Raw genomic sequence first — 26,823 nt, forward strand, 5'->3', positions numbered from 1 at the left:
CGATTATGGTAGAATGACCCAAATATTATTGGCCCAATGCAAGGCCGTAGCCAGGGGAGGGATCAAGGGCGCTTGATCCCCCCTGAAATGAAAAAAATTAAATACTAGATACTTTATGCTCGCTTGGTGCTCACACGACGATATTATATAGCGGCGCAGGGACATCTAGTAGTCCAATGCGACTCAAGTCAATAATTATCTAAGCGAATTTGTAGGTGCAGTGTGTGTAGTTGTAGTGCAGTGTGTGAAATAATAGTGCTGTGAATAAGTAGAGAGGTGAGTGACTTATGAGCCTCTCCTGAGGGACCGCAGAATTGACATCGACACCGAGGAGTCAATTCATTTGGTCGCTGCAAAAAAAAGCTATAAGGCAAAATTAAATTTTATAATATTATTTTTATATTTTCCTTTAAGGGTTTATAATGAATATGTATATTTAACCGTTTAAGCTATTTTATTTATCTTATTTAAATAATTTTATGTTTGTCTACTTTTCCATAAACCCGAAAATATTTTCCCTCCCTCCCGAAAATATTTTCTGGCTACGGCCTTGGCCCAATGGGAAAAACACGAGGGTCTGGTATGCAAATGATCTTCTCAGATTAAAAACAGTGTAAAAAAATTACTGTATAAAATATAATCTTTATTTTTTAGTATAAAATTGATTAATATTACAATATTAATTAGTTACATATGTAATAATAACAGTTCTTGAGCCCTTTCCGACTTGGGCGATATATTTCTTTTCCAGTGCTGACTAGCGAATGACCAACGACCTGTCCTCTTGAGTTTGGCTTAGATGATTGAGGCTCCTTAATATGCAAATCAAAAGGAACGTAATGAGAACAGGACCATGTTAGAAATCTGGACTATTTTTTAAGCGACTGGGGGGGCAGAGGGCATGTGCCCCTCACCCCCTTAACCAGATAGCACACATATCTGTAATACACCTGTATTTTTCTTGTATCCATGTATATGTACAGCTGTATTACATATGTATTATTCGTGTGGAAATAATTCACATGTAATACAGTTGTATAAATATAGCAATAGGGTTGTTTCCTTCATCAAAGAAAACGATAGGCATTGATTGTGATTCGTTACCCACCATTAGTGTATTCATAATATACATATTATTTGGTTTTAGAAATCCCAGTTAAGACGAATGGCAATGGTCAATTTTTATCCTCATTTGAAAAAGGTCAGATTGGCGCCCATGCGATGCCACTCCACGTGACGTCACAAGGACCTAGTTGCTATACGAGTAGATAGGAGTTTAACATCGTCTGAGATTACAAATGCATGCATGAGGCACAGAGCTCAGGGAAACATGTCTCAATAATCACCTATTAAAACTGGCTAAGGTCGGAAAGTTTTCTTTGTTTGATAAGGTATTAATAATCCATACTTAAGCGCTACCAGCTAGCATGGTACTCTGCTACCTGCTAGCATTCTGCTTCGTATCAGCGCTCAGAGCCTCGCCCCAAGGTCACCTCACTTGCGGCAGTGGGAACCAGAAGGAGGTCACACGGAGTTTTCCCGGCATTCATACTTAGCTGTCGTGTTTTCGCGCACTTGAAAATTTTCACTTTTCATTTAATCGTGAAAAATAGATATCGTCATTTAAAAATCTAAAAGCCTGAAATACGTACTCCAGGAGTAATAATCTTTCGAATTAGGCAATGAAAAATAATAGGAAACCACCCCTTTATACATAGTTATAAATGCTGCCGAATTACGCAAGAATGAAGTCATCATCGCCTCTATTATTCCTGAATAAATATTCAGGTAATAATCATTTAATACTGAGATTTATGTCTGACCTATAATTCCATTTTTATGCTGGCACCTTTTTCGGAACTTATTTTTTTTGAATGAACGCTGATTGTAATGTTACATCGTTAATTAATCGGCTTTGGCCCTGACGTGCTGGCTGCCGTTGGAGACCACATTGTTTACGTTACGTTTTAACACATTTTTGGGCGAATACAAGGATCAAGAACTTTGCTTTTTCCACATAATATTTTATTAGCACCGACCATGGTTTCGTTACAGAGTAACATTATCAAGGTGGTATTATCAAGACCTTGATAATGTTACTCTGTAACGAAACCATGGTCGGTGCTAATAAAATATTATGTGGAAATAGCAAAGTTCTTGATCCTTGTATTCGTGCTATTATGGATTTCCACCAAGTTACGCCCTCTACGATTAATTACATTTTTGGGATTTTGTGTGTGGTGTTAGTTGGTGAAAAGTCGAGTTTCTGAGGATAGTGAAATTTCCTTTATTCTTAAATGTCATTGACTTGCCTTCAGAAATGTAAATTTATTAATACACCTTTGCAAGGACCCAACAAAACAATTATGTATTACTATTTGCCCAATCAAAATCCCTCATTATGGCCCTACGATAGGGATTACCACTTGCCCAACCAGGGAGGAGCTAGGAATTATGGTTGGGGGGGGGGGGGGTTTAGGTGCAACTAATACCGGTGTGTGTGGGGGTATGGAATACCCACCAGGATAAGCGGTAGGAGCGAGATTAATAAATTGCTGCGGAATTATAAGATAAATGGTTCAAAATTGTGAGTTTTACTGCTTTCTGAGAGATATTTTATTAATCCTTACACTATTCTATTATCGATATCAATCCAATTAAGTAAAATGGACTGAACAAAAATTTCTCTGAGGTCTGGAGGGGGGTTTATCCCCCAAAACATCGATACATCTTTGGCCCCATGTAAAGAAAACATCGTTTATATAAAGTTAACTTGGGTCTGTTTGCTACTATAAATGACTCAGTCCTTAAGTTATATTTATATTTATCACATCCACGTGGCATAATACCACTTCTGGCATAAAACAATTTGAGCACTTTGAATAAATACAAATGCCTGAGTGGCAACAAATTTAGGGCCACAAACCACAGAAATGAGTGCTCATGATTCCCCTCGCTGCGCCACTGTGCCCAACCACGGCCCAACCACGGCCCAACATTGGGGGATCATATGATGTGAGGTCATACCATGGAAGAAGTTCCTTTCTCAAAAAATATAAACTAAGAATTGAATTCACTTAAATTTAATGGACAAACTGATTTTTTTAAAACAGAGAAGATTGTCTATCAAACAAATGTTTTCGGCGAACAAGGATAAAAAGAAACAGTGGTGCACAGTGACGTACCTTCGATGCACTTGAAAATATGATGTATTTATCATAATTATTATTTTAGCCTAGTTATCAAGCGGAGGACGATATGAATTTTAAAACGGACGCCAGAATAGGGGAAAAGGATGGGTAAAGATATTCAAAAGAGAAAAAAGCCAGAGAGATATAAGGAAAAAAACAGAAGATTGGCTATCAACCAAATGTTTTCGGCGGACGAAGATAAAAAGAAACAGTGGTGCACATAGTGATCGATGCACTTTCTCTGAAAACGGCTCATCATTTACCCGAGGACAAATTCCGCGTGGCTTTTAAACCTTATGCCACTCTGTGCAAACTTATTTTTAAATGTAATGATCAGTTAGACCAATTGGATAGATGCGGAGTATATTCATTGAAATGCAGGGATTACGATGGTGTATACGTAGGGCAGACAGGAAGAAGTTTTGTAATCAGGAAGAAAGAACATTTAAATGCTTACAGAAATAACGAAGATGAAAAAAGTAATTTCGCTAAACACTTACAATGCAACTGCAATAGGAGCGATCTTAAAATGAAAATTTTAAAATTTTGCAATGACCACCGCGAATAGGGTAGTTTCCTTCATCAAAGAAAACGAAAGGCATTGATTGCGATTCCTTACAGACCATTAGTGTATTCATAATATGCAAATTATTTGGTTTTAGAAATACCGGTTTAGACGAATGGCATGGGTCCATTTTAACCTCAATTGATAAAGACCAGATTGGCGCCCATGTGATTCCACTCAACGAGACGTCACAGGGACCTAGTTTCTATACGAGAAGATAGGAGTTATACATCGTCTGAGGTTACCAATGCATGCATGAGGCACAGAGCTCAGGGAAACATGTCTTAATAATCACCTATTAAAACTACCTGTGGTCGGAAAGTTTTCTTCTTTTGATAAGGTATTAATAATCCTCATTTAAGCCAAGCGCTACCAGCTAGCAGGTTACTCTGCTACCTGCTAGCAGTCTGCATCGCAGCGGCGTACATATCCTCGCCCCAAGGTCACCTCACATGGCGACAGCGGGAATCAGAATGACGTCAAACGGGATTTTCCCAGCATTTATACTTAGCCGTCGCGTTTTCGCGCGCTTGAAATTTTTCACTTTTCATTTAATCGCGAAAAATAGATATCGTCATTTAAATACCTAATAGCGTCAAATGCGTACTCCAGGAGTAATAATCTTTCGATTTAGGCAATTAAAAAAATATCAGGAAACCACCCCATTCTTAATAATTTCTTATTTCTTTTGGCTTAGTGAAATTAGGGTAATTATTAAAGCAGATGTACTATCGTTTTCAAAAGTATGTGGACAACCAGGAGTCCCACTTAACTGATGGGGCCGGGTCGGTGAAAACTTGTGAGGTTGTCACATAAAGCGACCTGCATCCCTCACTCGTATGCCACCAAGAGCTGACGATGACGGAGGTGGACGCGACCTAGCTAACGAAGCTGGAGTCAAAATACAGGAGCATAAGCCCAATCAGAATTAAGATTAGCGGATGGAATGCCCTGGGGTAACTCTCGTCCACACTCACGTTGGGCCGTCGGAGTGTTTTCTTTCGGGCTCCGTGGTGAGGTTTTCCTATCTTTAGATTCATATTTGGACTCACCGTTTATCTCTTACCAATACGTGGTTTCGTAGCCGAGTAGGTCTACAATGTGGGCGGCATTTGAGGTAAAGTTCTGGGAGGGTTCGATTCCGAATATATTATACTTTTTCACTTTTTAAAAGAGACGTCCTGAAAATCAACATAATGTATGCAGATGACAGGAAAATAAGATCTGAATTTTTTTTAAAGTCTAAAGTTAACCTTTTTCCCTACGCAGGGCGTGATTTCACGGCCTGAATTTTCCGATGCTAAAGGATGAAGGCCGGGTTTTCACGGCTTGAATTTTTCTAAGCAAAAGGCCAAAGGCCGTTTTTTCACGGTTTAGCGGTCAAGCATGCCAAGTGGGTCCCAACCGCCATTAGGGTCCCTCGGTGCGAGAGGTCCGACCCTTTCTTATTGTCCGCGTGAGGATTATCTCGGCCCATCCCGGCAGTTAGTGACCCACTCAAGGAAGGTGCTCATGGTCACTTATTTGTTTATAAGGTGGAATAACTAAAAACGTAAATGTTGCATTTTTTGAAAAGCAATGCCAAGAAATACATTCTGGATGTTTTGCTGATCGGTTCCAAATTTTAAACGGAACTCTAGCGTTAATAAAATGATGACTTTATCACAAAGATCTTTATTATCCTTAGTAGTTAGACTACAAGTAAGCCGTTATGTATTGAGTGTGCCTACGCATCAGGAGGATATACGGTTTGAGTCGCACGGTGTCCCACGGTCAAATTCGCATCAAAATTATTGCATCAAAATTTTTGGACTAAAAGTTTTGATGCAACGGGATGGGAGCATGGTCCTTATAAGAGCCATGGATGGGAGTCTCCCACGATGCATTTGTTTGGACGAAAAACAAACGAAAGACGATATTTATGTAAACAAATGTGTAAGCTTGTGAAGTGGAGGATTCTGTCTTTTTTTTAGCTGGCAAAATTGTCTGCGCAGGCCTCTTGAACATTAAAGAGGCGAAAAAAAGAAAACAGAAGGAACGCTGAACTTGGCTTTCGCTGGAAAGGGGATATGAAAGCGTTGGAATAAATAATGTTGCTAATAATGTTGGAGAAGTAGTTGGTTGCCGAAGTTCCAGTAAATAATCGACATTAATTGACGATGAGTGAGGATATTTACATGTCTTTTATCAGCAAGGTTGAGAGCAGAATAAAACGCCAGGATACGAACGTGATGCACTTTATTCCCGCAAAGAAAATGTCATTAATAAATGATGGACATTGCAGTAGAGATGATGTTATGAATAGTGCTGTAAACGTGTATTGAAGTCACATTTTTTCTCTCCTAATCGAGCAGTAGGGTGGTAACCTATAATTTTTTTATTGCCTAAATCGAAAGATTATTACTCCTGGAGTACGTATTTCACGCTTTTAGATGTTTAAATGACGATATCTGTTTTTCACCATTAAATGAAAAGCGAAAATTTTCAAGCACACGAATACGCGGCGGCAATAGTATGAATGCTGGGAAATCTTCGTGTGACGTCGTTCTGGTTCCCGCTGCCGCAAGTGAGGTGACCTTGGTGTGAGGCTATGAGCGACGATACGATGTAGGATGCTAGCAGGTAACAGAGTGCCCTGCTAGCAGGTAGTGCTTGGCTTAATTAAGGATTATGAATATCCTAACAAACGAAGGAAACTTTCGGACCTTGGCCAGTTTTAATAGGTGATTATTAAGACATGTTTCCCTGAGCTCTGTGCCTCATGCATGCATTGGTAACCTCAGACGATGTAAAACTCCTATCTACTCGTATAGAAACTAGGTCCCTATGACGTCACGTGGAGTGGCATCGCATGGGCGCCAATCTGGCCTTTTTCAAATGAGGATAAAATTAATCATTAACATTCGTCTAAACTAGTTTTTCTAAAACCAAATAATTTGTATATTATGAATACACTGATAGTGGGTAACGAATCGCAATCAATGCCTTTCATTTTCTTTGATGAAGGAAACTACCCTGTTGCTAAAATATAGGTCCTTGTCCTATAATCATAGTGATAAAAGATCGCTTCCTTCTTATTAAAAATGAACTCATTTTAGGGATTTCCAAGTTGAGAGTTTCCATCGCCTTTCGAGACCAATTTTTGCTCATTTTTACTTTCAGGACCACACCAGGCGATTAAATAGACGATCATGAACGTGTGTATATTTGAAATAATGTTTTTCGAGTTCACTTCGTGGTATGGTGACATTATAGATTCAAAACTAAACCTTTTAGTATTCATACAGTATTTGTGAAAAAACTGAACCGGTTTGGAGCTTTTCAGGTCTTTATCTAGAGGTGAACGATAATGATAATGACCTGAAAAGGTCGAAACCGGTTGGCTTTTTATGCATACTGTGTGGAATACAACAAAGTTTATTTTTGTGTTCATTATTTATGCAGACGATAAATAAGTTAAACCTGTGAGTCAGCGCTTGGCGATGCTTTTTTGTCAAAGGCCCTGTGATTGGTTGGTTTCATACAATTGGATGAAACTTTAGAACCTGTCCTATACATTCGGGCAAAACTGAGTTTGGTCCAAACGATAGGACCAAAAGCCAGTTGGATGAATTTTGACCGTGGGAGACGGTGCGCGTCAGATGTATCAAAATTTGATGCAAATTTGACGGTGGGACATCGGCTTTACAGTGTAATCGGCGAGAGTAGGGTAGTTTCCTTCATCAAAGAAAACGAAAGGCATTGATTGCAATTCGTTAACCACCATTAGTGTATTCATAATATACAAATTATTTGGTTTTAGAAATACCGGTTTCGACGAATGGCAAGGGTCAATTTTATCCTCATTTGAAAAAGGCCATATTGGCGCCCATGCGATGCCACTCCACGTGACGTCACAGGAACCTAGTTTCTATACGAGTAGATAGGAGTTATACATCGTCTGAGGTAATCAATGCATGCATGAGGCACAGAGCCCAGGGAAACATCTAATAATAATCACCCATTAAAATTACCTAAGCTCGGAAAGCTTCCTTCGTTTGATAAGGTATTAATAATCTTTATTTAAGCCAAGCGTTACCAGCTGGCAGGGTACTCTGCTACCTGCTAGCATCCTGCGTCGATTCAGCGCTCAGAGCCTCGCCCCAAGGTCACCTCACTTGCGGCAGCGGGAACCAGAACGACGTCACACGGAGATAACCCGGCATTCATACTCACCCGTCGCGTTTTCGCGCGCGTGAAATTTTTCACTTTTCATTTAATCGCGGAAAATAGATATCGTCATTTAAAAATCTAAAAGCGTGAAATACGTACTCCAGGAGTAATAATCTTTCGAAGTAGGCAATTTAAAAAATAATAGGAAACCACCCTATTGACCACATATTACATTAGAGGTTAATTCATTCCAATAGTGCTTATGGGACTTTCAAATGACACTTCAAAGATGAATGAAAATTGAAGTAAAATATTCATTTTGAAATCCCTCCGATTGCAGTTGCATATTAAGTGCTTATCATATTGCCAGATCCAGACGTGTCCAGATGCGACTCGACTCGATACTCGCGAGTGGTTTTCAACTCGATTCGAGATGAAAACTACTCGCAGTTGAAAACTGGAGTTGAAAACTTTCGATCTCGACTCGAGATCGAAAAGCACCTATCCCTACGTTGCGCGCCGGGGTGTTTAAAATCCTAGCAACGCCGAAATTGGGAATATGTGCCTATTAGGGCGTAATGCCTTTGGTTTAATCATTGTTAACCCATTATTCCGCAGACTGTATTCCGGGATTTTAACTTCGGTTGCTTCGCATTTTCCGTTTTATTTTGGCCAAATTAAGATGAATTTTTGGATAAATATTTTCATATTGTATGATTTTCAAAATGCTGCGTATACGCAACGCTGGGAAAACTCCGGTAAATAAATATGAGAAAATTAATTCTTTGAAAATTAGGTTACATCTTTAAATGTGTCAATTTAGAATAAATGTAAATACATAACTTTTAAATCTCTTTTAATCCTTTATTGGCAGAGATCAGTGATTAATAGAGAAGATAGGAGTGAGCTGGTGGACTTGTCAAGTAAGTGGGTTTAAATAACGCTATTTTTTACTTTTTGACCAGCCCATGGTCTGTCTCAGTAAATTACCATGTGGAAATAGCAAAGTTATTATTCCTTCTATTCCTTACATAATGGATTTAGCAGAGAGTAAAGGCGGTGTTGGAGCGAGCGCTTAATCCATAATTCCCCAGACTGTATTCAGGGCTTTTAACTTCTGTTGTTTCGCACTATCCGATTTATTTTGGCCTAATTAAGATGAATTTTTATAGAAAAAAATATTTTCATCTTATAATATGATTTTCATGATGCTGCGTATACGCAACGCTGGGAAAACTCCGGTAAATAAATATAGGAAAAGTAATTTTTTTTAAATTAGGTTACATCTTTTATTTTTTAACTTGATTTCAACACTCGACATCTTCGCCGGGAGTTATCAGTATTCCTTTGGAGGAAATGCCCCATTCTGCCTTTCAACGGACATGCTGGGGGTATGTCATTTTTCTCAGGGTGTCTCGTATGTGCGCATCGATTTTTATGCCAAACGCCATCAGTCATTAAAATACAATTTTATGAATGAAAATGTTGGTGGAAAATACAAATTTGGAACTAGAGATACTTAAAAAAATGTCAGTAAATCGAAGAAAAAAAATACTGAAATAGAAACTTGTTCTGAGAATTAGAATTCAATAATGTTGCGTTAACGCTACGCTGGGAATTAATGGGTTAAAAAGCTAATGTTAAGAATATAACTTTACCCAATCAAACGTTATGATGCATCAATTCATTATGAATAACGAACAACAACTGAAAACGTACTAACGAATACGTATTGTTATGCTTTAAAATTGTTTAGGTTGACGCGCCTAAGTGACGAGAATCTTCGTCATCCGTCCGGAACGTTCGGGAGAAAGATGACGAGAATAGGGTGGTTTCCTATTATTTTTTTATTGCCTTAATCGAAAGATTATTACTCCTGGAGTACGTATTTCACGCTTTTAGATTTTTAAATGACAATATCTATTTTTCGCGATTAAATGAAAAGTGAAAATTTTCAATCGCGCGAAAACGCGACGCTTAAGTATGAATGCCGGGAAATATCTCCGTACGTCGTATTTCTGGTTCCCCCTCCCGCCCGGTGAGGTGACCTTGAGGCGAGGCTTAGCGCTGATACGTCGCAGGATGCTAGCGGATAGCTGAGTACCTTCCTGTATGGTAGCGCATGGCTTAAAAAAGGTTTATTAATACCTTATCAAGCGAAGAAAACTTTCCGACCTTAGCCAGTTTTAATAGGTGATTATTAAGACATGTTTCCCTGAGCTCTGTGCCTCATGCATGCATTGGTAATCTCAGACGATGCATAACTACTATCCTCTCGTGTAGAAACTAGGTCCCTGTGACGTCATGCGGAGTGGCATCGCATGGGCGCCAATCTGGCCTTTTTCAAATGAGGATAAAATTGACCATTGCCATTCGTCAAAAACTGGGATTTCTAAAACCAAATAATTTGTGTATTATGAATACACTAATGGTGGGTAACGAATCGCAATCAATGCCTTTCGTTTTCTTTCATGAAGGAAACTACCCTATTCCACGTACTAGTAGCGACGGCATGATCCCTTTCGCAGATTAGTCGATGACGTCACGGACTATTCTCGCCATCCGTGTACGCAACGTGTTAAATTAATATTTTACATTTTTTTGAAAACTCTTCTAGGGATACCGCGCGGGTAAGATGATATGAGAGCGCCGACGTTTCGGGTATCGACTCGCTAACCATTCTCACGGCTACTGAGAATGGTTAGCGAGTCGGTACCGTAGAACGGGGTGAAAAGAAACATTGGGGTGAATGGAAACGAAACTTCTTTTTTATGCATAATCTATTTCCTACATAACTATGGGTAAATAGCGGCAACTATTATTATTTTTTAAGGTTGGTACACTTTTGGCTGAAAGTGAAATAATGGTTTGTTTGGTTGGCAGCACTGGTTCCTGTTTGTTTGTCATGTTGAATTTTACCACGTGATTCTTGTTTTTTTTATCCACTTTGAACTTTCCAGGTAAGTCAGAATACGTAGTGTTCTTAAAAGTATATAGCTGTAAAAAAAACAGTCTAATTATTCATATAAAAGATTCAGGCTTATTTTAAGCGTTAACTTTAACGTAATTATTTCAAAAATTATTCATATTTTTTAGGTTAGGTGTTCAGAATTTATGGGGTGAATAGAAACAAATCATTTTTAGTGTTTTTATCACCCCGCAAGAAAATTTTTTCAAGGATGACCGGTCGGATTCACAATTTATTTATCATAATTTAATCTAGTTAAATACGGTAATTGTCTACCTATTCAATTTGTTTACTTACAGTTATGTAACTTCTTTTGTTTATGCACTGAATTAAATCATTATGTTGAGAAATAAATTTGTATTTATCCATTACAAATTAAAAATACCATATTCAACTGTTTCCATTTACCCCCGATTCGTTTCAATAGAAAAAAACATGAAATTGAAGTACTGTTTCTATTCACCCCCATTTTCGGGGTGAATAGAAACACCATGTTTTAATTTTTTTCTTTAAATTCAAATAAAATTTAAAAAATTAAATACTATAGACAAATAGGTCCAACAGAGACCTGTTATTGGGCAAAAAATTGTTTATATGGAACAACTACAAATATGCAAAATTTCATACCAAAGTTGTAAATTGTTTCTATTCACCCCGTTTTACCGGTACACGAAAAGTCGGCGCTCTCATATAATCTTACCCGCGCGGTATCCTGGGAAGAGTTTTCAAGAGTTGTTCGCCGGGAAAGTGTTAAATCTTGCATAATCTTTTATTCTTCAGGTGAAGCAACTTACCATAAACCTTGCCAGCGGAGTCAAGGGTTGTTCATGAGTGAATGAAGCGGAAATCTGTCAGCATTGCAGAACGAGGCGGCGGTACCACTCGTTAAAATGGCTGGCCGCGTAACCTTGGAAGAACTGGACATAGAGGAACAGCTGTTCCACGCGTTGCTGGAAACTTCCGTCGAGAAAAGCGAAGACTTGTTGTCAAGGGTGACCAACGTCGACTTCAACAATGCCAGCGGTCGAACGCCCCTCCACGTCGCCGTGAGGATCGGGAAAGCCGATTGGGCCGAGAGGTTTCTCCGACTCGCAGCTAGCCTTTCGATCGAAGACAAGTCGGGACGGACGGCACTTCAGTCGGCTAAGGAAATGTGCACCAAGTACCCCGACAGTTCGGATCGCATGGTTATCCTACGCATGATTCAAGTGGCGGACGACCGCGAGAAGCTGATGGATGCTCGGGCCGAAGACGGAAATGTCGTCTCGCTTTCTTCGCTCCTGAACGAAATGTCGTGCGCGATGGATTCGTCGCTGCGATCCATTGTGACCCGACTCGATGAAGTTTCGTCGAAGATTGGATGTAAGGCGGCTGGTGGGGGGTCCAGCGACAGTTTCCTGCTGGTTTCGTTGCTTTCGAGAATGTCTCAGGATATGTCCGCGTTCCGGAGGTCTGTTTCCGCGCAGTTGGACGTGATTTCCAGTAAGGCTGGTTTGATGCAACCCGGCGTCGACAGGAAAGGGCTACAGGTTGATGCTGGAATGGTGGAGGGTGTGTTTTCTTCGCCGGATGCAGGCAGAGAGTTAATCGGTGAGTCATCTATAACTATAATGATACTTTGAAACGATATTAATAATAATACAGCAGACTCCCGATTATCCGGCCGCCCTTTATCCGTGTTGCGGATTATCCGTGCATGATTTTTCACTCTCCCTCAATATTTTCCGCGATATCTTAAAAAACTAAAATAGGACTCAAAATAACAGGAATTACTCCATTTTAATGCTAGGATACACAGGGCTTCTTATTTCCGTTAGAATCCCCTTCGTAAATCTGAAGCGATCGCGAACTAGCTGCATTCACGGGAGCACCGCGTCTCCGTTTTTCAAGCCTCGCAGTGCGCGACTGCGCACCGTGATCACGGATACACGTCCCGCAGCAGTTACAACCCGGGCAGATCGTGAGAGACGCGACTACGTGGCGTGGTGCCTGACGGGGTAGTTTCCGACATCGAGCAGTGGTTTTGAAGCATTCGTGCAAATCACTTTCCTGTATCCGTGATCACACGGCCACGGATGTGTGGTTTTCAAAACCAAAGCCTTACACGGAGCATTAACAATACGAGTACAACCATGTTATCGCCGCAAAAAAGATCGCGAACTTGTGAAGAAAGCTCTCAATGAGTCCGGGAAGCACTTTAAAATAAAAGAATAACTGCATAAATAATAATGTATTGTTTGTTTTAGGTAAATTATTTACATTACAAGACATTGAAGTGAAAGTTTGGGTTATCCGTGTTTTCCGATCATTCGTACCGTCTCTCTTCATCATTAGCCATCATCATTACATCATGTTCATAGCGTGTGCTAACTTCCTACTCGTCCCAGAACAAGGTTCAGAGAGTGGTGCCACGATGTGGCAAGTGGAAACACTACACAGAGGAATTTTCAGACGTTCCGGATTTCTGGTTTTCCGGGTTTTCTGTATACCGGATTTTAGGTAATCAACTGTATTAGAAATTTAAGAACTAAAAAACTAAACTAAACGAAAAAATCGATAAAAGTGTCATTTGACTATTGTGTCTTTTGATAGCCAGTGCCGGAACGGACTGCCAGTGTCGGACTGGTCACGGCGTAGATATGTCCGAGTGCGACGAAATCTCTGGTTCCTTTGGGTCGTATTCAACCGAATGCGAGGCCTTGGTAATAATTGCGCAATTACGATATGAAATATACAATTATCTACATCTACAAAATACCCTGCGAACCACCTCTAGGGTATTTGGCAGGGGGTGCTCAATCACAAGCATGCAGCATGCATTTGGACTCCCACATGCACACCACACCGTAAAAAACACGTCACGCATACTAACAAGTTATACTACCATATGTTGTTAGAAATAATAATAAAATTAAGAAACATGCATTAAGTTTTACATAGGTTGGTAGGCTACACTACAGTTCATCAAATCGAATAGTGTGTTCTATCGCTGCCGTTATAATCTCTTATTGATCGTGGAAAAAATGACATTCTGAACCTGTCTGTTCTACAATCTATCTCTCTTATTTTATTTATATGATCTGATCTTCCGTAGTATGTTGGCGTCCGTAAGATATGGCTAACTTCGTTAGAAAAGACACTGCTCTTGAATTTATCTAAAAGGTTATGTCTATTTTTCAATCTACGGTCTGACAGAGATTCCCATCCGAATTTATGTAAGATCGTAAGATTTATAGATCGTAAGTAGCATTTGTGTGAATTAACGAATGATTAACCATAGAACATCACATCTCTTAATTTGCAATAGTAGTTTCCTTCATCAAAGAAAATGAAAGGCTTTGATTGCGATTCCTTACCCGCCATTAGTGTATTCATAGTATACAAATTATTTGGTTTTAGAAATACCGGTTTAGACGGATGGCAATGGTCAATTTTAACCTCATCTGAAAAAGGCCAGATTGGCGCCCATGCGATGCCACTCCACGTGACGTCACAGGGACCTAGTTTCTATACGATTAGATAAGAGTTTTACGTTGTCTGCGATTACCAATGCATACATGAGGCGTAGAGCTCAGGGAAACATGTCTTAACAATCACTTATTAAAACTGGCTAAGGTCGGAAAATTTTCTTCGTTTGATAAGGTATTAATAATCCTTATTTAAGCCAAGCGCTACCAGCCAGCAGGGTACTCAGCTACCCGCTAGCAGCCTGCGTCGTATCAGCGCTAAGCTTCGCCTCAAGGTCACCTCACAGGGGCAAATTTCCCGGCATTCATACTTACGCGTCGCGTTTTCGCGCGCTTGAAATTTTTCACTTTTCATTTAATCGCGAAAAATAGATATCGTCATTTAAAAATCTAAAAGCGTGAAATACGTACTCCAGGAATAATAATCTTTCGATTTAGGCCATAAAAAATAATAGGAAACCACCCTATTGGTTAATCATTGAATAATCTTCTAAAATTAATCAAGAGTTTTTCCCGCCGCTGATCATCGTCTGCATGCTAGGGCTGATGTCCATGTTAACTCGAAACATTTCTTGTCTAATAGTAAATAAAATAATTCCCTTTACGAAGAGGATTCTAATGGAAGAAGCAATCCAATTGTAACCTTGAATTAAAACACAAATATATTGATGCTTATTCGTCCGATTAATTTTTTTATAAAGATCGCGGAAAACATCGATGAAGTACATCGATCCACGGATAAGCCGCAACACGGATAAACCGCAGCCGGATAATCGGGAGTCTGCTACATTAAGTTTTTTATCTCTTTCTTTTCTCACATGCATGGGAAGCAGTAGCTGCATTTCCTCCTAAAACGGCCCCTGGCTCACTTCTCTGAATGTGAGTTAAGAGGTGGATATTGGTTTTCAAACCAATTTTTGTAACTTTTGTGAGATGCCTTAACCATGGAAGAAGCTTTAACTTTAAATTTCTCTTTTTTAGTTATGAATTTCACTCTCTGCAAGCACTGATGAAAATTCATGTCCTGTCAAAATAATTTTATAACTGGCGATTTTTATAACATCTAGTTGCTTCTTAAACCCTAATAATATATGTGAAATACAAAATGGCCCTTAAGATCACTGATACACTTCCCACAGCAGTTGCAACCCAGGCAACTAGTGCCAGACGAGACTACGTGGCGTGGTGCCTGACAGTGTAGATTACGTCGTCGAGCAGTGGTTTATAAGCATTCGTGCAAACCACTTTTCTGTATCCGTTATCACACAGCCACAGATGTGTCGTTTTCGAAACCAGGCATTCCATGGAGCTTCTTTCCTGGATATAGACAGTTACTTATACCACTTATTTTATAAGAGCGCGACCCGAGTTTCAATGAGTAATCATCATCATCAGGCGCTAATTATAATTTGTTAATCTTGTTGTTACCTAGTTACTTGATGAATTTTAAAACGGACGCCAGAATAGGTGAAAATGATGGGTAGAGGTATTCATTTATAAGGGTACTATCTTGATTTTCAATAATTTTTAAAATTTCTAACTGTTCCCTAGAATCCAGTTCTCGGCGGTCATTGCAAAAATTTAAAATATTCATTTTAAAATCGCTTCTTTGGCAGTTACATATTAAGTGCTTAGCAAAATTATTCTTTTCATCTTTATTATGTTTGTAAGCACTTAAATGTTCTTTTTTCCTGATTTCAAAACTTCTTCCTGTCTGTCCCACGTATACACCATTGCAATCGCTGTATTTCAAAGAATATACTCCACATCTATCCAATCGGTCTATATGGTCCTTGCATTTAACGATCAGTCTCGCTTAATTCCGCTTGGCTTTTAAACCTTATTCCATCTTAAGGACTGAACTGAATTGATATGAACTCTATTTTGCTATCAGGTTCATATATAATACAGCAATACTTAAATAAAAATAAGTAGCGAAATAGACACGTACTTCCCTAGCGCTGTAAGTAAAAGTAACATGCCTTTTACCGGAGCGGGAACGATATTCACAACAGAGAATTCAAACGCCGCCATTAATTTGACCCGAACCACGTGACTCCGAGAGCGAAAGGGGGGCGGCATGTTGGCTACATGTTGGCTACGCGCTCCGGCCGTAATGCCTGTTCTACACGCTCGGCTCAGCGCCTATTATCTGTTCATTTTATCTCTGCGGGTCAGCTTTCGTGAGATCCCCGACACTCTCGGAGGGCCTCGCTGAAGGGGGAGGGGCCTCGCTGAAGGGGAAGGGGTAGTACCGAGAGAGAGAGAGAGCAGGAGCGACCTTAACGTTGCCAAATGTACACAGGCGCCCTAGTGTCCCACTGAAAAGGTGTGACTCATACGTGGGCACAGATATTTTGGCCCCGGCGGCGAAACAATGCATACAATGTATAGCTACTTATTTAGAGGGGATTGATGTGGAAGAATAAGGAACAGTAAGTTATAAGTTGAATTTAAATGGAAGACTCGAAGAGCACCAAGAGAACGCGCGAGATTTGGCAACACAGCTAGCAGATTCACGAAGTTGACGCGACGGAGGTCTGAGAGCGACTGAAATTCCGAAGTGCTAGGCCACGCCTACTGTCTGCTGATTGGAAGAGGGAAAGTCAAGTGTAGATAAACTTTCCCTCCTCTCACCCCAACTCGGTTAAGCCACACCAGCTCACCCGCAAAGATAAAGTGAACAGACCTTAGGATCAGCCGTCCTGGCGGCTGATCTTACCGTGTAGAGACGTTGGCACGGCTCAGCCGAGGTGGTCGGATCATCTCGCCTGGGACCCCCAGCTTAAGTTAAGCGCTGCGCTGTTGTCATCAACTCTCTCTCACATGGCGCGTGTATTTGGTTGCGTTCGGTTTTCTTCTGAGTGTGGTTCTTCTCTCTGAGCCCATAAATGACAAAGTAAATGGTCACACACTTTCTTACTGGAATATTATAATACGTTCCCAGTGAACAAGAAATTTGAAAGCCTTTACCGTCGTAGCCTTCTCGTCAGCGTTCTTGCCATCTTCCCCTGGTCACCTTCATAACCATTCCCTTGATGATCCAAAACAGTCGTAATATTTAATTAACAGAGTCATAATGTACCATATATATATTTAGGATTTTTTTCGATGTAAAAACTTCAAAATTCTCTACTTAACATGTAACAAAACCTGAAAAGGTATTATCGCCCTAGCCGACGAAAAATCATCTTAATTATTGTAAATTCATCTCCTTCCGTAGAAGTACCACTGATAATAACTCGGGAATACACTGATCTGCCAAAATAAATCTGGTAATTATGTGCTTTGCTGGAAAACTTTCCATAAAATGCTTCAGCGCTCGCCGTTTTTCAAGTGTTCTTAAGCTTTCAGTTATTGCCATCAGATGGCAAGGGGTCGACTTAAGCCCCTCGTTAAGAATGGGTTCGCGCTGAGCGATTTGGCTGAGCTAAGCCGGATGAGCTGATTCGAGCGTGTAGAACAGGCATTGGGGCTAGGGGAAAGCGCCATCTACTTTATAAAAAGGTCTATTCGCAGCAGTGACCAACCCCAGCCTCTCTACCGGAAACCCTTCACAAACACCCCTTCAACAGTGAAGAAGCCTTCGCGAGGGTTTTGGGGGACCTCGCTAATGCCTCGTTCACATTACGATCGTCCGAGCCATCGTCCTAACGATAGTTGACCGAACTAGCCGTGTGAATGCAAGTCCTGACTATAGTTGACGCAGTTCCGAACGTTGCCACTTTACGATGGTTATGCCTCGTTCACATTACGATCGTCCGAGCCGTCGTCGGAACTATCGTGCATTCACACGACGATGGTTGAAACCTGTGCTACTCTCTAGTGCTGACATCTAAAGTGAACGGGAAATTGATGATTAGCAAAGCTGTTGAGGTTTGCATTGACAAGATGTTACTGTTTTCAACGTGTATTTACCGAATAATTTTTCTTCCGCTCATATTCTTCCTTCCTAGGACAAATCCATGAAAATAATAGAGCTTAACGAGCTTTTCGTCCTTCTCTTGTCGCTTCCGTTTCCGGTCTCCCAGCGCCTAACCATAGTAAAGTGGCAACGTTCGGAACTACGTCAACTATAGTCAGAACTTGCATTCACACGGCTAGTTCGGTCAACTATCGTTAGGACGACGGCTCGGACGATCGTAATGTGAACGGGGCATTAGGCACTGGGAGACCGGAAACGGAAGCGACAAGAGAAAGATGAAAAGCTCGTGTAGCTCTATTTTTTCATGGATTTGTCATAGGAAGGAAGAATACGGGTGGAAGAAAAAATATTCGGTAAATACACGTTGAACACAGTAATATCTTGTACATGCATACATCAACAGCTTTGCTAACCGTCAATTTCTCGTTCACTTTAGATGTCAGCACTAGAGAGCAGCACAGGTTTTAACCATCGTTGTGTGAATGCACGATAGTTCCAACGATTGCTGGAACAATCGTAATGTGAATGAGGCATAAGGCTGCTTCAGTTAAGGAATCACACACACACAACACTTACTTCGTGGGTTATACTCCGGGAGATATTGCTCGAAAATGAGCGATGGAACTGCCACCTGGACGGGAGAAGCGTACCGGTTTCGGAATCCAAGATTCCCTTCTCAACGCAACTGAGGTTTTAAGCTTCACTTCAACTATAGTCTGTTCACTTTATGTCTGCGGGTGAGCTTTCGTGAGAGCCCGGACACTCTCGGATGGCTTCGCTGATATGGGAGGGGTATTACCGCGAGAGAGAGCGAACATAGCGTTGCCAAATGTGCATAGCCGCCCTACCTTGTCACTAAAACGTGTGAGTCATAGGTGACCACAGGTATTTCGGATCTGGCGCCGAGAAAATATACCTACTAATTTGGAAGGTATTGGGGATAATCCTTTCACAGAAGCCCATGACATTGTCAGCTACCGCGCTGAATGAGGCACCGTTGGTGGAGGGCATACTTAGTCACATACAAGGAGGTCGCGTGAGGTTTGGCAACACTGCTCCACGGGCAGATTCACGATGTTCACTCGGCGGAGGTCTGAGAGCGACTGACAAAGGCCGCGCCTACTTTTTGCTGTTTGGCAAAGGCAAAGTCACATGTCGAGAAACTTTCCCTCCCCCTCATCTCCACTTGCTTTGGCCACACTAGCTCATCCGCAGAGATAAAATGAACAGAATATAGGTTGCGTGATGATCTTCACTGTTGAACTGGTGTTTGTGAAGCGTTTCCGGTTGAGAGGCTGGGGTGGGTCACTGCTGCGAATCTTCCCTTTCCAGCATACTATAGTCTGTTCACTTTATGTCTGCGGGTGAGCTTTCGTGAGAGCCTGGACACTCTCGGATGGCTTCGCTGATAGGGGAGGGGTAGTACCGAGAGAGAGAGGAGGAGCGAATATAACGTAGCCAAATGTACATAGCCGCCCTACTTTGTCACTGAAAACGTGTGAGTCATGGGTGGCCAAAGGTATTCTGGCCCCGGCTCATACCTACTCATTTGGAAGGCATTGGTGGATAATCCTATCACAGAAGCCCATGACATTGTCATGCTGCGCTGAATGAGGCACCGTTGGTGGAAGGCATATTTAGTTACATAACAAGAGAACGCGTGAGGTTTGGCAACACTGCTCCACGAGCAGATTCACGATATTCACTCGGCGGAGGTCTGAGAGCGACTCACTGAGGCCACGCCTGCTGTTTGCTGATTGGCAATGGCAGAGTCACGAGTCGAGAAACTTTCCCTCCCCTCATCTCCGCCTGCTTTGGCCACACCAGCTCACCCGCAAAGATAAAACGAACAGAGTATAACACAGTGTTTTGTTTATACCTATGACGAGGTCCCCTTGTTACGGCCATTGGAGTTTTTTTCATGTCTCAGTTGACCATGAGGTTGTAGAGCTCACCTTTTTATCTAACATCAGTCTGGTCTTTTTCGGGTCTCACCCTGTATCTCAAAGCTTTGGACAAATAAATGAAAATGAAATTGAAGCATTTTTTTCTCGTTAACAGGTTTCAGGGAGGGATATGGTGAGAAGGTAGCCTCATCACTCTGCAGACTGTCTGAAGACTTTTCTTCGTTTCGAGCCTCGGGCAGTGCACAACTCGGAGAAATCCTGCAAAAAGTCGACGTTCTCTCAGATCTCGTGGCGGAGTTATCGATGGGAGTGGAAGTGGTTACGGAGCAAGACCAGAATTCAACTGTAGACCCGTCGTCTCCACAAGAATCCATGCGAATGACAAATTCTGTGTCGGCGGATGTCCTTCCGGGGGTTACTGATACGTGCGCCGCGTTGAATCATCGGAAAACGGAAACGAAGACGACATATGCATCCGCGGTTGAGTCCACGAGGCAGAACTCACCAGTCGGCGACGTGAAAAAGCCAAGCGTTGCGGAAACGGTCGGTGGAGATTTTCGAGTTGAGGTTTTGGCCGAAGAAATGATGAAGAGGACAACATTGTTCGGGGATAACCCCGAGAAAGTTTCGAATGCTAGACAGTGCTACAAAAAACTCCTGAAACTGAGCAACGACACGACGTCTATATTGTTGTACATGTTGTTCCGTACGGACGCGAAAGTTTTCATAGACTGTAACCGTTCTCACGTGGGGGAGATGGTGTTCGGGTTGAAAAACCTAGACGGCATCGAAGACGACTGTCGGAAATATTCCCTCATCGTCGATTTCGACAATCAGTACGTATACCTCGGTGGTCGCCTCCTGGGACGTACCGGGGGCAGGACTTTTTTGAGGAATCTGACAGTTTGCTTTGCGGAGATGACAATGTTCCACTTGTTCAAGAACGGAGGCAGGCCGTACGCAGTTGGCGATGTGGAACACGAGAAGAGGTTCAAAGTGATTGTGAAAGAGGTGGAGAGTTATCGAAAGAAGGAGAATCTGGATGAGTATATCAACAGCGCCATGACTTGGAAAACGTCTAGGGCGCGGGAGACTTTAATGATCGTCGCAGTGCCATCCATGATAGCCAAGTATGGTCCGGTGGAAGCTAAATTTAGATTACGGCGACAATTACCTTCGCTCCTGAATTACTACATGCAACATGTTCACGGAAACCTGCTGTGCTGATTTATTTCTTCTTCCTCTTGAAAAGTGCGAATATATCTTTCCTTTTTGCGTGCTTAAGAGAGTAGGGGAGACCGGGGCAGGTTTTCGCATTTTTTCACATTTATTTTTTTATTTTATTCCCCTGCATATTTACGATTACCAAAGGCGTGCCGTAACAATTAGTAGTGTATCAGCTACAATTTGAAAGTAGTGTAACTTATGAAATGTAAATACTTGTTAGTAAAAATATAAATGTAAGTCGCGTGCGAAAACGTGCCCCGTGGCCGAGGCATGTTTTCGCATAGCAATATGTTATACTGGGGCAAGTTTTCGCATATGGTAAAATATAACTTCATGGAAAAATAATAACACATATGTTAGGAAATAGTTGTATATTTAATACAAATACATTAAAAAAGTTTAATAAAACTCAAGAATCATCGTCGCTGGCACATCTAAGGCAAGCAAAAAATAATTATTCCCCATTGATGCAAGAATCATGTGCCCATCTTTTGCAGCGAGTACATTTGACCCACTGCCCGCTAGATTTGGAATTGCTGAATTTTTTAAAGCAGTAAATGCACGTACAGCCGGTCTCATCTTCATCACTGGAATGGCTTTGAAACAGATTTTTGTTTACTATCTTTGCCATTCTTCCGTCGTTCTTCATGGTCTCTTTGTTAACCTTTTTCTGTTTCTTCTTTCCTTGCTAGAACCTTTGCCTATTCTGCCTAGCTTGTTCCTGTTCCATATTTTTTCCTGTTTATTAACAGGGGTGTCCGTCAAAATAGCCGAATTTCTTCCTTTCACCCTTACCTGGTTTCCTTTCGGGGTCGAGCTTTTTCGAACTTCCTGACATCCTCTGGCGATATACAAGAGGCAGCAGTTGTTGAAGAGATGTTTTCAGCCAACTGATCCAAATTAGATTCAGTGGAACAGTTATCAACATTGATCCCAGTTGGGTCAGGCCTATCTGTGAAATAACTTAGTATGAAGTCGGTGTCAGTAAACACCAAATGATTCAAAGGGCATATACCCGATGTTTTAAAAGCAGCCATAATATTGGTTCGAGTCAGTGCTAGGGGCAGTGCAGTGTGGGGAAAATGACAGCAAAGTCACTCCATTGTCTTAAAAATAATCTAAAACATCAGCAAATATATCTATTTTTCAATGTTTGTGAAAAAGGACGGGGCACGTTTGCGAAAACTTGCCCCGCATCGTATTCGAAAACCTGCCCCGTCGCCATTATTTTACTTAAACCAACTTAAAATGGTGATAATAAATAATTCTTTGTCCAATACTTATATCGTTAAACATATCAGTTAATGCTCAATCGAAATATATTATTAAAACAAGGCACAACTGAAACGGTATGTTTGTTTTTAGATTAAAGTAGGACATAAAAAGTTACTCACTTGAGCGAAAATCAACAAAAGGTGACACTCCTCCACAGCACTTGCGTCCCTGTTCTTGAAACTCACAAAACAGCCGTTGATGCATAGGCGCATCATTCGAGTATGATTGGTGATGCACTATAGCGGATAGTTTAGGAGGTAAAGTCAATTCGAAAACGTGCCCCATGCGAAAACTTGCCCCGATCTCCCCTACACATTGATCACTCATGCCTGGACTCATATTTCATATTTATTCGTGGCATAATGTCTTCATTTCTTGTGGGAAAAACCCTTATAAGTATAAACATGAAATATGATATCATAAGTGAAGTAGAAAATAATTATAACGAAAGTTTTTATAAAAGCCCTCCTTATGCTTTTTTATAAACAGCATAAGGTTTCAAGTATAATGTGAAGGCAAGGTAAAAATGTTTTCGGCGTTGAAATGAGGTTGACAGGATTCTCTATAATTTAGTTTTAATGTGATTCTTACAGCTTTCTTTTAAATTTTATTTGATATTATATTATAAATGGTTTATAGGTACCCTTGAAGTTTCAGGTTTTGAACAGATAATGCCATTCTGATGAAAAAAAAATGATCAAGGAGCTATTTTCCCCCACAGTGGACAATTGATTACGTACAGTGAGCTATCAGTATTATTTAAGTGGCTATGATAACCATTTCCGTGGATTAAACTTTATTAAACAAAGAACATGATAAATCAGAATAATGCATCAAAAATTTAATAAAAAATTCTAATTTAAGAAATGAAAAAAGTCAAAATGCTTCAATTCTTTAATTGAAAAGAAGCTAAAAAAATGATTTAATGGCATCGCATTTATTTTTTTCTTAGCTTGAAGGTACTAATTAATTGATGTCTTGTCACTGATAATCAGAAAAAAAAACAGAAAATACAATGTCAGAAGCCTATCCAGCATCACATTAGTAAAACATCTTATCGCAGTTCACACATTTTTAAAATATCAAACATCACCTACATTACATCACCTACATTCATCACCAATTCTAGTTGCTAGTAGAATATCAGATTATTTTAATCTAATTTGTTAATAATGACCCAATTAATATGTGGCTAGAGTATTTCTAGTTTGTATATGCTAGTGAAAAGTGGAAGTGAATAATAGTAAAAGTGAAAATTTTCAAGAGCGCGAAAACTAGCAAATACAAAGTATGTACTAAAGTATACTTAAGTTAAAGTATAATTTTTAATTTCCCCTTTTGGATTATGATTGTGTGATGCCTTATTATAGGCCTATTAATCACAAGTTGTTTACCATCAGTATTATTATCTGTGAAATTAGAAAGCACCTTTTAACAGATAACATTGCTATAATATGTATTTTAACAAAGAGGACAATCTGAGATAGTACTACATATACGAGGTGTGTTCAAAAAATATCGCGACTTTTGTGTTTTTTTTTTCAAAAATTATTTATTTATTCATGAATGTCCCCTTCAAAGTAATCCCCATGAGATATTATACACTTGTGCCAACGGTTTTTCCAATCTTCGAAGCACTTCAAAAAATCATTTTTTTTATCTTGTTCAGCTCCTCCTTCGATGCCGTCTTTATCTCGTCAATCGTAGCGTAACGTCGTCCTTTCATGGGTCTCTTCAGTTTAGGGAACAAGAAAAAGTCACAGGGGGCCAGATCTGGGGAATACGGTGGCTGCGGCATCATCAGTGTGTTGTTTTTGGCCAAAAAGTCGCGCACAAGCAACGATGTGTGAGCAGGGGCGTTATCGTGGTGCAAAAGCCAATTTTTCTTCTTCCACAAATCCGGGCGTTTCTGGCGGATTGCTTCGCGCAAATTGCGCATAACTTGCAGGTAATATTCCTTATTGACCGTTCTACCCTGTGGCAAGAACTCATAGATATTCATGAATAAATAAATAATTTTTGAAAAAACACAAAAGTCGCGATATTTTTTGAACACACCTCGTATGTGTAAGGGTTTTCCATTTTTTTGGGAACCCAATAAGCTGATGTTTCTAAGACTGACACTGTATCACTGCTATTATTGTAAGATGTAATGTGCAATATTCTTATTTTCTCCCATGAGTTTCGTCATTTTTTTAGCCATGGGACTTTTTGTACTTAAATCTGTTGATGATTTGTGTTTTTTTTTTGAAGATGGGAAAATGAAGAAAACTTCTCGATAAATTTGTTGAAAATTATTGCAAAAATTAGTGGACATGAGTGCTTTTGTCCCTTTGGTGAGATTTTACGAGGGCTTTTTTTCAATCTTCTTTATGGGTATCGTAACAGAACATTTTTTTTACGGTGTGGGATTGTTAGCCCCACGCCCAACCCCCAACCTGGAGGACCGGGGTATCTCTTTTTGTCGGGCCTATCCCCTTCGACCTGTCCGGCTTGGGTGGCCCTGCCAGGAGCTATCGCTCCCGCCGGCATAGCTCTCAGGTTCACTTAGGCACGCAAGCCCCCTCATCACGACAAGATAGAGATACCAGCGAGGGGGTGTCAGATGGTGGGAGAAAGTGCAGAACAGGAGAGAATGGACAGGCGTCTTGAGGGAGGCCAAAGCCCATACCGGGCTGTAGTGCCAAGGAAGTAGTAGTAGTAGTTTTCAATCTCCGATCACCCAGAAAAAACATCTACATAATACCCTGCGAGCCACCTCGAGGGTGTTTGGCAGGGGGTGACCAATCACCAACATGCAGCATGCAAGAGGATCGCCACATGCACACCGCACGGTCATAGAAATATTACGCATACTAGTAAAATATACGTGCTTATTCATTAAAAAATTGATGATGGTTAGTAAATTCTAGAGCAAATACATGCAAGGTTAGAACTATGAAAAAACATGCATTGAGTGATCCTAGCGAGCGACGCCATTAATCCTATCAATTGAGACAACGTTGCTATCCTTAATAGTACGAGGGAAGAATGACATTGTAAATCTCTCTGTTTTGCGGTCTATTTCTTTTACTTTATTCTCATGATCACGTCTACCATAGTACTGCGGTTAACGAAGGATATGATTCACGTCGTCTGAGAAAATATCTTCGCCGAATTTTCTAAGTAAGTTAAGCCTATACTTCGATCTACGCTCCTGTAAAGATTCCCATCCTAACTCACGTGTAACATACTGTAAACGCTGCACTTTTTTTTCTTAACAATTCATCACAAATATGGCCGCTCTGCGCTGTACTCGATTGATTTCAGCTATTAGTCCTTTTCTGAAGAAGGACATCTTCTATATTATTTATACTGTAAGTATAGATACCTTTTTCTCAACTCATACGCAACCAAACTCTACAAATGAGGTACCAAAATTCGCAGAATTTATCAGAAAACATGCGACGGCTTATCTTACTTCCTAAATATTGCTATTGTTTCATAAAATTGGTTTTTAAATAATTAAAAAAATGGTAAATATTCCTGACGTAAACGGCGCACAAACTAATACATTTGTTCATTTGCAACCTTATATGGCATTCTTCAAATAACTTTTATCAAATTGCGGCTGATTCCACATTCAGGTCTCCTGTTGATACGTAAGTATGAGTCATCATGTGCGTTTAACAGAGGTTAGTTACTTGTAATTACTTCCAATGTTGTGTTTAAAGAGTCCTCTGACCTCAATTTGTACATGAACATTCCAATTGAATTTGTACATAAGACCCTGCCTTTTTTTCTACATTTTAAAATTAGAAACGCGCCTATCCCTCAAGTGGACCTGCATTGTAAAGAGCGGGGGAAGCCCGCGCTGGGAGCGGGCGTAGCACGCTCGTTATACTTTAATCGAAAACGCAAGTATAAGGCCAAGAAAAATTTTATCACCGACGACTAATTCGCGAGGCAATTTAAATTGATCAGATGATCAGTCCCTAGTAGACCCCAGAGTCCTCTATATTGCCATATAATAACTACGAAGTTGAGTCGTGGCAATCCGCCATTGTTAGTCAAATCATTAGTGGCGGGCTGTGTTGTAGCATAGGCGTAACGTCAAGTTGGTGCAGTTTTTCCCATTTGTGTAATTGATTAATAAAAGAGATGGGC

The 26,823-nt window shown here is 40.5% G+C and overlaps 1 protein-coding gene across 1 annotated transcript in view; it reads left to right on the forward strand.

Moving 5' to 3' along the window:
- Positions 1–24,210, forward strand: part of LOC124172919 — a 30,448-nt gene extending 6,238 nt beyond the window's left edge. The window contains exons 2-3 of the mRNA XM_046552436.1: positions 11,657–12,466; positions 20,330–24,210. Coding sequence (XP_046408392.1) covers positions 11,767–12,466; positions 20,330–21,402 — 1,773 coding nt within the window. The 5' untranslated portion in view covers positions 11,657–11,766 and the 3' untranslated portion in view covers positions 21,403–24,210. The remainder of the gene's footprint in view (positions 1–11,656; positions 12,467–20,329) is intronic.
- Positions 24,211–26,823: the final 2,613 nt, after the last annotated feature.

Source organism: Ischnura elegans, assembly GCF_921293095.1.
Source record: "Ischnura elegans chromosome 13 unlocalized genomic scaffold, ioIscEleg1.1 SUPER_13_unloc_3, whole genome shotgun sequence".
Lineage (NCBI taxonomy): Eukaryota > Metazoa > Arthropoda > Insecta > Odonata > Coenagrionidae > Ischnura > Ischnura elegans.